This window comes from Oncorhynchus masou, chromosome 14 (assembly GCF_036934945.1).
Source record: "Oncorhynchus masou masou isolate Uvic2021 chromosome 14, UVic_Omas_1.1, whole genome shotgun sequence".
In the NCBI taxonomy this organism is placed as follows: domain Eukaryota; kingdom Metazoa; phylum Chordata; class Actinopteri; order Salmoniformes; family Salmonidae; genus Oncorhynchus; species Oncorhynchus masou.
Window position 1 is genome coordinate 21,335,431 of NC_088225.1, and position 12,420 is coordinate 21,347,850.

The following is a 12,420-nucleotide window of genomic DNA, read 5'->3' on the forward strand; positions in this document are numbered from 1 at the left end:
AATATAGGACTTTTACTGTTTTACTGTGGATATAGATCATTTTGTACCTGTTTCCTCCAGCATCTTCACAGGCTCCTTTCCTGTTGTTCTGGGATTGATTTGCACTTTTCGCACCAAAGTACGTTCATCTCTAGGAGACAGAAAGCGCCTGTGTGGTCCCATGGTGTTTATACTTGCGTACTATTGTTTGTACAGATGAACGTGGTACCTTCAGGTGTGTGTAAATTGCTCCCAAGGATGAACCAGACTTGTGGAGGTCTAAAAAATTCTGAGGTCTTGGCTGATTTATTTGGATTTTCTCATGATGTCAAGTAAAGAGGCACTGAGTTTGAAGGTAGACCTTGAAATGCATCCACAGGTACACCTCCAATTGACTCAAATTATGTCAATTAACCAAACAAAAGCTTCTAAAGCCATATGACATCATTTTCTGCAATTTTCTAAGCTGTTTGAAGGCACAGTTAATTTAGTGCATGTAAACTTCTGATCCACTGGAATTGTGATACAGTGAATTATAAGTGAAATAATCTGTCTGTAAACAATTGTTGGAAAAATTACTTGTGTCATGCACAAAGTAGATGTCCTAACCGACTTACCAAAACTATAGTCTGTTAACAAGACATTTGTGGAGTGGTTATATGTTTTATTGATTCCAACCTAAGTGTATGTTAACTTCCGACTTCAACTGTAAATCATTTAAACTACCAGTTTCGCTAGGTTGTCTGAACAGTGACATGGCCATGAGGAATTTAATGATCTCAAGTCAAAGACTTACCTGGAATTTGATGTTAAATGAATGGAATATAGAGGGAGAGGGAATTGAAATTCTGCAGAATTGAATTTGTGGAATGACCCCCAACACGGACAGGGGAGGACCTGACCCTAGATTAGCACACCCACTCTGAGATGTTCCATAGTTGATACATACGACCCCAGGTCATCGGACCAGGCGGACCTCTGGGCCCTCATAAGGATAGTTATAGGCTATAGGAGGCGTTCAGTCAGAGTGTACAAACATGGAGGTAACATAGAACACTTTAGTAAACCACTTCATGTTCTTGTTCTTCACAGGAGATACTGTGGGTTTGTTTAGTGCAGGGTATTTACAGTGCAGGGTATTTACTCAGTTGCTCTTTCCCATGTCAAATAAATCCATAGAATTGTTTTTGGTAGTAAAAACCTACCTTAGGCCTACCAGGTAGACTCTGATTACAGTGTATGCGCAGGTGGTCGTTTGTCGTTGGCAATGAAAGACAGAATGTTGCTATGGCAGGTCTTATTGGGTCCTTACCTGAGTATGTAAAGAGAGCGACAGGGTAGAAACAAGTTCAGGCAATCAGCGGATACATCCTCCCTCACCAAGCGCATCACACTGTCTGACAACAAACTCAGCCCTGCTATAGTGCTGCCACAGAACTGGCAGAGAGAGAGGGGAGGGGAAAGAAAGGTTCAGGCAATCAGCGGATACATCCTCCCTCACCAAGCACATCACACTGTCTGACAACAAACTCAGCCCTGCTATAGTACTGCCACAGAACTGACAGAGAGAGAGGGGAGGGGAAAGAAAGGTTCAGGCATTCAGCGGGTTCATCCTCCCTCACCAAGCGCATCACACTGTCTGACAACAAACTCAGCCCTGCTATAGTACTGCCACAGAACTGACAGAGAGAGAGGGAGGGGAAAGAAAGGTTCAGGCATTCAGCGGGTTCATCCTCCCTCACCAAGCGCATCACACTGTCTGACAACAAACTCAGCCCTGCTATAGTACTGCCACAGAACTGACAGAGAGAGAGGGGAGGGGAAAGAAAGGTTCAGGCATTCAGCGGGTTCATCCTCCCTCACCAAGCGCATCACACTGTCTGACAACAAACTCAGCCCTGCTATAGTACTGCCACAGAACTGACAGAGAGAGAGGGGAGGGGAAAGAAAGGTTCAGGCATTCAGCGGGTTCATCCTCCCTCACCAAGCGCATCACACTGTCTGACAACAAACTCAGCCCTGCTATAGTACTGCCACAGAACTGACAGAGAGAGAGGGGGGGGAAAGAAAGGTTCAGGCATTCAGCGGGTTCATCCTCCCTCACCAAGCGCATCACACTGTCTGACAACAAACTCAGCCCTGCTATAGTACTGCCACAGAACTGACAGAGAGAGAGGAGGGGAAAAGAAAGGTTCAGGCATTCAGCGGGTTCATCCTCCCTCACCAAGCGCATCACACTGTCTGACAACAAACTCAGCCCTGCTATAGTACTGCCACAGAACTGACAGAGAGAGAGGACAGGTAGGGAAGAAAGGTTCAGGGAGACAGTGAAAGAGAAAGGCAGGATGAAATATAAAAAAAAACAGGGGTGATGGGGGATGAGAGAATGACTCAGTTTCAAAGTACATTGAAAAAGAAATATCACTTTTGCCAAAAAAGTATTCACATTGTGCCCAGTCAATAATCATGCACACAGAACACCGTGTTCCATATTTATCATGCCTTTCATCTCAGGTTAATATGAGAGCCGTCTACCTACCTTGACACTGTCGATGTGTGGTTTGATGTATCCAGCCTTGTCCAGGTCCAGGACATGCACAGGGCCTAGGAGAGGGCTGCCCTCAGAGAAAGCCACAGCTCGGAGGCGATCCATCACCCCCTCACACACCTCTCCCCACTGAGCACGCTCTGTCTCCCGGTAACCATGAATCGCCTGGTGAGCACAATGTTGAAAGAATGAATGAAAAAATTGAATTAAATGATGGTAGGGGCCTCAAGGGAGTCATCATTGTCAACAGGGGTGAGATTGTGGAGGGGGACTGGGTTCCAGGAGTGAAATTATTTGGATAATTTACATTGATTTCAAGGATTTTACATAATCAGAGAGTGATTTTATTTTCCAATTTTCATCCCTGATTGCCAACAAACACTGTTCTGTGCATGGATTCCCAAAAGCATTTTAAGGCTAAGTTCATCACTAGAATGTTTGTAGGAGCATCATTAAATCTCAGAGCTGTTCCACAAAACCATCGTCATTAAAATTGCAATTGAAAACGCATGTTATTTACTGACTGCCTCAGACCACTCGTAGATCAGCTAAGTGCGTCGTTGGAAGATTTTTTGCCCTTTCGGCATCAAACATAGAATCAAGCTGTTTATCCGTCTTGCTGGGAACGCCGATTACTTCAAAACAAAGTTGACTACAAATACAAAGTTGCCAATTTCTTTGCAGTTGTTTCAAACAAGCAAAGGATAAAAATATGCTTCAAATAACTACATTAATAGGCTACAGTAGGATATAGGCTACAGTAGCATATAGGCTACAGTAGGCTATTGGCTACAGTAGGCTATTGGCTACAGTAGGCTATTGGCTACAGCAGGATATAGGCTACAGCAGGATATAGGCTACAAAGGCCAGTGGAGGCCTCTCAGAGGAGGACCATCCTGCTCAGTGAATTTGTTAAAAATACATATAGTGAAACATTTAAAAAAGTGATCCTTTTTAGATAAAACTATACTAAATATACCCACGTCACCAAATAATTGATTAAACCCACTGCTTTACAATGGTCTACAGTAGCCTCAACAGCACTCTGTAGGGTAGCACCATGGTGTAGCCAGAGGACAGCTAGTTTCCGTCCTCTTCTGGGTAAATTGACTTCAATACAAAACCTAGGTGGCTCATGGTTCTCACCACCGTCCTTAAACTTACACAGTAATTATGACAACTTCCAGAGGACATCCTTCAACCTATTAGAGCACTTTCAGCATAAACTGCCATGTTGTCTACCCAATCAAAGGATCAGAGAATTAATCTTGTACTGAAAGCATAAACTCCAGCTAGCTATCACCGCAGTGCATAAAATGTGGTGAGTAGTTGACTCAAGAGAGAGAAAGCAACAGTTGAACAGTTTTGAACAAATACATTAGTTTAAAAATGAAGGAGAAGAGAGAGCTAGCTATCCTTGGTATTTTTTTCACTTTCACTTAGCTAGCTAGTTTAGCCTACTCAAAACACCCAGCTCAGACAGAGAGGGATGCTATGTTAGATAGCTGGCTATGGCTATTCAACACTGTATGATTGTAATGGGTTTACTAACGCGTTAGTTCTCGTAGCTATGTTGAATATGACGTTAGCTAATACGGTTACAACGATGTAGGCTGAGTGTAGCGGTTAGCAGTTATGATATGAAGGTTTGGCTTAAGTTTTTTTGCCTGGTCAGACAGCTGATTTGTTGTGCACTGAAGTCCACAATGGAAAAGGTGAGAGGAGGAGAGAGTGTAGAAGTGAGAAGGAATTATACAAAAGCAAAGTGATCACACTGTTTGTATGTGGCTGCGATCAAAGTGAACTGTGATCAGGGGTGTATTCATTAAAACACATTTCTTAAATGGGAGCAAAAGGAATGGGGATGAATATACCTGAATTTGTCCAAAATAAACATTTGTTTGCAACTGTTGGACTAATGATTATACCCTAGATCAGCAAGATGCAGGCAAGAGTGTGCAAGGCAGTATTGAATGTGTCATTGTCTGTCACCTTGACTACTAAAATGTATCTCTAGCTGTGCACTTACGTTTCAAACTTTCATTCAGAGAATAGATTTTAGCAACCTCATGATGGGTATAGGGAAAATAATGTAGTAGTATCATCTAGTAGCCTAAACCTATCAATGTTATATTGAGCTGGATGAATGGAATATCAATGACAGTCATCTAATATGTTGTAATAGAAACAAGGCGATGCTCATCCTAAAAATAATCAACCTCCCTCATATAAAACAGCACAGACCACCACTGACATAGGCATTCAGTGGGGCAAAAAAGTATTTAGTCAGCCACCAATTGTGCAAGTTCTCCCACTTAAAAAGATGAGAGAGGCCTGTCATTTTCATCATAGGTACACTTCAACTATGACAGACAAAATGAGAAGAAAAAAAATCCAGAAAATCACATTGTAGGATTTTTAATGAATTTATTCGCAAATTATGGTGGAAAATAAGTATTTGGTCAATAACAAAAGTTTATCTCAATACTTTGTTAAATACCCTTTGTTGGCAATGACAGAGGTCAAACGTTTTCTGTAAGTCTTCCCAAGGTTTTCACACACTGTTGCTGGTATTTTGGCACATTCCTCCATGCAGATCTCCTCTAGAGCAGTGATGTTTTGGGGCTATTGCTGGGCAACACAGACTTTCAACTCCCTCCAAAGATTTTCTATGGGGTTGAGATCTGGAGATTCCAGGACCTTGAAATGCTTCTTACGAAGCCACTCCTTCGTTGCCCGGCAGTGTGTTTGGGATAATGCTCATGCTGAAAGACCCAGCCACGTTTCATCTTCAATGCCCTTGCTGATGGAAGAAGGTTTTCACTCAAAATCTCACGATACATGGCCCCATTCATTCTTTCCTTTACACGGATCAGTCGTCCTGGTCCCTTTGCAGAAAAACAGCCCCAAAGCATGATGTTTCCACCCCCATGCTTCACAGTAGGTATGGTGTTCTTTGGATGCAACTCAGCATTCTTTGTCCTCCAAACACGACGAGTTGAGTTTTTACCAAAAAGTTCTATTTTGGTTTCATCTGACCATATGACATTCTCCCAATCTTCTTCTGGATCATCCAAATGCTCTCTAGCAAACTTCAGACGGGCCTGGACATGTACTGGCTTAAGCAGGGGGACACGTCTGGCACTGCAGGATTTGAGTCCCTGGCCGCGTAGTGTGTTACTGATGGTTGGCTTTGTTACTTTGGTCCCAGCTCTCTGCAGGTCATTCACTAGGACCCCCGTGTGGTCCTGGGATTTGTACTCACCGTTCTTGTGATCATTTTGACACCATGTGGCGAGATCTTGCATGGAGCCCCCGATCGAGGGAGATTATCAGTGGTCTTGTATGTCTTCCATACTTATTTTCTACCATAATTTGCAAATAAATTAATAAAAAATCCTACAATGTGTTTTTCTGGATTTTTTCTTCTCATTTTGTCTGTCATAGATGAAGTGTACCTATGATGAAAATTACAGGCCTCTCTCATCTTTTTAAGTGGGAGAACTTCCACAATTGGTGGCTGACTAAATACTTTTTTGCCCCACTGTATATATTTGATTCATATTGAAATCTATTTTATTTTCAGTAAATTGAGTTCTATTTTGCTAATTGTAGGCTACACTGTCTGTTATTTTTGCCTCAATATATACTAAACAAAAATATAAAACACAACATGCAACAATTTCAAAGGCAGCTTATGGTAGAGAAATTAGCATTAAATGATTTTGCAACAGCTCTGGTGGACATTCCTGCAGTCAGCATGACAATTACACTCCCAAACAAAACTTGAGATGCCTGTGGCATTGTGTTGTGTGACAAAACTGCACATTTTATAGTGGCCCTCACTTGTCCCTAGCACATAGTGCACCTATGTAATGATCATGCTGTTTAATCAGCATCTTGATATGCCAAAGCCGTCAGGTGGATATATTTTCTTGGCAAAGAAGAAATTCTCACTAACAGGGATGTAAACAAATTTGTGCACAAACATTTTGAGAAATAAGCTTTTTGTGCTTATGGAACATTTCTGGGATTTTTTTTTACTTCAGCTCATGAAACATGAGACCAACACTTTACATGTTGGGTTTATATTTTTGTTCAGTGTATTTCATGACGTGTAGCATGTGCAATGATGTGCCAAATCTGTGATTTAGTGCATAAATATTGGGTAAGTACTAGAATTTCCAGCATCAATATTTGCAGGTGATAATATTGTAATGAAACAGGCAGGGAGCAGGTCTCGAATCCTCAACCTTCTGTCCCGAAGTCCAGCGAGTTATCGTCTGTGCCACACAAACATGCTCGTGTGGCAGATTCGATTTATCTGGAGCTAATCAGTATTGTGGAATAATTATAAAGTAAAGGTGATATTTGAATGGAGCAAGCTGATTCGAGAGCACCGCAAGCTTTTTTTCTTTCTCAAACATATCAGTATCAAATATTACCAACGATGCACTTGGCAAACGTTCTTTCTGTGTGGTGTTTTGGGAAACGTATGTTCCATCTTCGGCCGATGCATCGTTAAAACACGCATAAGCCTAAATTGCATTGCTATTGGGAAACTGCCTGTTCAATCTAAATTAATTCATATCGATTCAACTTGTAATGTATGATGACGATAATTAATAGTCTTAACAATTCAAATATTAACATTTTCATCATCTAAGTATAGTATGGATATTGATGTTAGTGCTGCCGCTATTTTTCTCTCTGCATTTTATAGGTGAAATATGACTACAAAGCATTTGCATGATGCCAATAGGGAAATTAATCAAAAGAGCTCCTCCGTATATACTGTAACAGCCCCCCGGAGATTCGTCTGGTTTTGAGGACGTGCAGCAGCTTTATCAAGCTAACGTGAGTGTGAGCTGGGCACTTCTTTGTAGTCAACAAGCAAAGTCTATTTACATCGTCCCAGTGGTCGAAATCGTATCGTTTCTTTCTCAGCCCAGGCTCGAGTTCTTTCATGAGAGCACTCTCCTCTTCCTCACTTATGAATTCTGTCCTCACCTCCACCTGAACGCGAAGCCTCTGGACCAGCTCTCCGGTCGAGCCGCAGACCAGTTGGTCATCTCTGAACTGCAGGCCGCTGTTCGAAGCTGCCGAACTTAGACATGATGTGGGAGTGTACAGAGGCCGTTTATGAATACGTCTGGCAACTGTAATCAGCAGTCTCATGTTTCATTAAATACAATTATTTATGTAGACTGTCAGATTTGCTAAATTAAGCTATGCTTTGTTGTCGGATGGCACAGAAGTCAAGTCACGAAGGAGGGTGACATTTTGAAAACGCACTGCATTGTGGGAGTTGTATTGTCACACTTTTCATTAAATAAATTAAGCCTGTCTAGGCCTAAAATAACAAGCTATTAACCTTTTCACTGAAATTACAACAATATTCTGTGTTATCCATGTCAAATGCATAAAAGGCTACGTAAATAATGAATGTACTTGTCTTTTTAAATCAAATAGATTGTCTTACAAGAACGGTACTTAACTAGGCCTCATGCTGTCAGCTCTTTTATTGTCTTTTATGTGTTGTTTTTTTATCACTAGGCTTTGCCTATGCTATCTTTGTAGGTCATGCCAGAGCTATACAGTTAGAGGCAATGTAAATAAGTCATTACTTTCCATATCTACATATGGCTCTGGTTCGTGCTAACTACAGTGCCTTGCGAAAGTATTCGGAAGCATGACCTACACTCATAAAATCCCAACGTCTCTTACATTGTTGACTTCCCCATCTTGCACAATGGGGTGGTGATGATATGGGTGTGGAGGACTGATATGTGTTGTGACGTTTAACACTCTACAAAGCTAACTCAGCCTAGGCAGGTACATGTATGCAGACACTTTAGAACACTGTTTTTTTTAACTAATTGCCTCTGTACAAACACATGAAAATGATTGACTAGGTAAACTACTCTCCTTTTATGCAACAAAATAAATAGAAAGGTTAAACAGGTTCTCTGGTGGGCCTCAAACAAACTAAAGCCAACCATGAATAGTTCATGCTTGATGCATCCACCTGCCATTACTCAACAGAGGACACAATTATAGCCTAGTCAGGTGGGGTTTTGTTGAGGACAGTCATGCAGCTTACTACAACCCTCCCAACCGTCACTTTGAGTGACTAGGACCTTCAACCGTGTGAATCAAGGATACTTGAATGTCGGGACAATCCTTGTCTGGCAGGGAAACTTTATTGTTATAGTAACCAAAAAATGTTTTGTTCATTATTTGAGCATAAAAATCAAATGTAGAGGTATTTTATAAAGGAAAACATTTGTTTTTGGAATTTTCAAAATACTTTCATTATTCATTTCCATGCCTGGAAATGCCCTTGTCCGGATCAAAGGATCTCCATTTCAAACTCTCCAAAAAAGTGTTTACAAAACAGGCAATTATGGATATTAACTGAAATATTATCTAATGTAGTTTCTTGCAATAGCCCTCTGTGACATTTATAATTAAATTTCTCTCAAAACTGTGATTCCTAAAAAGATGTGTCAGGAGACTAGATGAACTCCGTCAGATTTGTCTAAAATGAATCAGGAATGAGCAAGGTCAGCTATACCATAAGGACCCCTTCTTCATGTCCTCATTACTTGTAGTGCAACAAGAACACTCATGGTCTGTAAAGTTCTCTACTTTTGATAGATTTAAACAAGCAATATTGTAATAACCATGGTCACAACAATAAACTGTCAACCTCATCTACCTGATAGAATATGAATTTTGGTTCAAATATGTTTATTTTAGAATAGCTACTGTGTATACCACTTGAATGAAGAAGAAAAAAGCTATTTTTGTCAACTGTAAAACATCAACTCAATAAAATTTCTGTCTAATGTCAACTACATCAGAGTGCTGAAAGTTCAAATCATTTACATTTACATTTAAGTCATTTAGCAGACGCTCTTATCCAGAGCGACTTACAAATTGGTGAATTCACCTTCTGACATCCAGTGGAACAGCCACTTTACAATAGTGCATCTAAATCATTTAAGGGGGGTGAGAAGGATTACTTAACCTATCCTAGGTATTCCTTGAAGAGGTGGGGTTTCAGGTGTCTCCGGAAGGTGGTGATTGACTCCGCTGTCCTGGCGTCGTGAGGGAGTTTGTTCCACCATTGGGGGGCCAGAGCAGCGAACAGTTTTGACTGGGCTGAGCGGGAACTGTACTTCCTCAGTGGTAGGGAGGCGAGCAGGCCAGAGGTGGATGAACGCAGTGCCCTTGTTTGGGTGTAGGGCCTGATCAGAGCCTGGAGGTTGCGGTGCCGTTCCCCTCACAGCTCCGTAGGCAAGCACCATGGTCTTGTAGCGGATGCGAGCTTCAACTGGAAGCCAGTGGAGAGAGCGGAGGAGCGGGGTGACGTGAGAGAACTTGGGAAGGTTGAACACCAGACGGGCTGCGGCGTTCTGGATGAGTTGTAGGGGTTTAATGGCACAGGCAGGGAGCCCAGCCAACAGCGAGTTGCAGTAATCCAGACGGGAGATGACAAGTGCCTGGATTAGGACCTGCGCCGCTTCCTGTGTGAGGCAGGGTCGTACTCTGCGGATGTTGTAGAGCATGAACCTACAGGAACGGGCCACCGCCATGATGTTAGTTGAGAACGACAGGGTGTTGTCCAGGATCACGCCAAGGTTCTTAGCGCTCTGGGAGGAGGACACAATGGAGTTGTCAACCGTGATGGCGAGATCATGGAACGGGCAGTCCTTCCCCGGGAGGAAGAGCAGCTCCGTCTTGCCGAGGTTCAGCTTGAGGTGGTGATCCGTCATCCACACTGATATGTCTGCCAGACATGCAGAGATGCGATTCGCCACCTGGTCATCAGAAGGGGGAAAGGAGAAGATTAATTGTGTGTCGTCTGCATAGCAATGATAGGAGAGACCATGTGAGGTTATGACAGAGCTAAGTGACTTGGTGTATAGCGAGAATAGGAGAGGGCCTAGAACAGAGCCCTGGGGGACACCAGTGGTGAGAGCGCGTGGCGAGGAGACAGATTCTCGCCACGCCACCTGGTAGGAGCGACCTGTCAGGTAGGACGCAATCCAAGCGTGGGCCGCGCCGGAGAGGCCCAACTCGGAGAGGGTGGAGAGGAGGATCTGATGGTTCACAGTATCGAAGGCAGCCGATAGGTCTAGAAGGATGAGAGCAGAGGAGAGAGAGAGTTAGCTTTAGCAGTGCGGAGCGCCTCCGTGATACAGAGAAGAGCAGTCTCAGTTGAGTGACTAGTCTTGAAACCTGACTGATTTGGATCAAGAAGGTCATTCTGAGAGAGATAGCGGGAGAGCTGGCCAAGGACGGCACGTTCAAGAGTTTTGGAGAGAAAAGAAAGAAGGGATACTGGTCTGTAGTTGTTGACATCCTTCTAGACCTATCGGCTGCCTTCGATACTGTGAACCATCAGATCCTCCTCTCCACCCTCTCCGAGTTGGGCATCTCCGGCGCGGCCCACGCTTGGATTGCGTCCTACCTGACAGGTCGCTCCTACCAGGTGGCGTGGCGAGAATCTATCTCCTCGCCACGCGCTCTCACCACTGGTGTCCCCCAGGGCTCTGTTCTAGGCCCTCTCCTATTCTCGCTATACACCAAGTCATTTGGCTCTGTCATAACCTCACATGGTCTCTCCTATCATTGCTATGCAGACGACACACAATTAATCTTCTCCCTTCCCCCTTCTGATGACCAGGTGGCTAATCGCATCTCTGCATGTCTGGCAGACATATCAGTGTGGATGACGGATCACCACCTCAAGCTGAACCTCGGCAAGACGGAGCTGCTCTTCCTCCCGGGGAAGGACTGCCCGTTCCATGATCTCGCCATCACGGTTGACAACTCCATTGTGTCCTCCTCCCAGAGCGCTAAGAACCTTGGCGTGATCCTGGACAACACCCTGTCGTTCTCAACTAACATCAAGGCGGTGGCCCGTTCCTGTAGGTTCATGCTCTACAACATCCGCAGAGTACGACCCTGCCTCACACAGGAAGCGGCGCAGGTCCTAATCTAGGCACTTGTCATCTCCCGTCTGGATTACTGCAACTCGCTGTTGGCTGGGCTCCCTGCCTGTGCCATTAAACCCCTACAACTCATCCAGATGCCGCAGCCCGTCTGGTGTTCAACCTTCCCAAGTTCTCTCACGTCACCCCGCTCCTCCGCTCTCTCCACTGGCTTCCAGTTGAAGCTCGCATCCGCTACAAGACCATGGTGCTTGCCTACGGAGCTGTGAGGGGAACGGCACCGCAGTACCTCCAGGCTCTGATCAGGCCCTACACCCAAACAAGGGCACTGCGTTCATCCACCTCTGGCCTGCTCGCCTCCCTACCACTGAGGAAGTACAGTTCCCGCTCAGCCCAGTCAAAACTGTTCGCTGCTCTGGCCCCCCAATGGTGGAACAAACTCCCTCACGACGCCAGGACAGCGGAGTCAATCACCAGCTTCCGGAGACACCTGAAACCACACCTCTTCAAGGAATACCTAGGATAGGATAAAGTAATCCTTCTCACCCCCCCTTAAATGATTTAGATGCACTATTGTAAAGTGGCTGTTCCACTGGATGTCAGAAGGTGAATTCACCAATTTGTAAGTCGCTCTGGATAAGAGCGTCTGCTAAATGACTTAAATGTAAATGCAAATAGGCTCTAATTACTTAACCATGATTTTGCACTATTTAAAATATATCTCCACTCAACATTGTTGCTAGCACTTGGCCCCAAAAGCGTACCATCTGGTTTAACTTGGTTGAGCTCATGGAAACAGATGTAGTACGAGTGTCATCTGAGATGAGGAATAAGACACTATTTCTACATGTAATGTTTGCCTAAGTACAATGTAATTACTAGTTGTTACACAGGATTTAGCTAGTTGAAAGGAAGTGTATCTTGAGGGGT

At 43.8% G+C, this 12,420-nt stretch overlaps 1 protein-coding gene across 1 annotated transcript; it reads right to left on the reverse strand.

Annotated features, from left to right (window-relative positions):
* Positions 1-1,287: 1,287 nt before the first annotated feature.
* Positions 1,288-7,705, reverse strand: LOC135553831 (alpha-ketoglutarate-dependent dioxygenase alkB homolog 7, mitochondrial-like). The gene is made up of 3 exons (XM_064985765.1): positions 7,436-7,705; positions 2,519-2,692; positions 1,288-1,416 (listed from the first exon to the last, which is right to left on the reverse strand). Exons 1-3 carry the CDS (start codon positions 7,703-7,705, stop codon positions 1,288-1,290), a joined length of 573 nt encoding a protein of 190 aa, XP_064841837.1.
* Between the last annotated feature and the right edge of the window lie 4,715 nt (positions 7,706-12,420).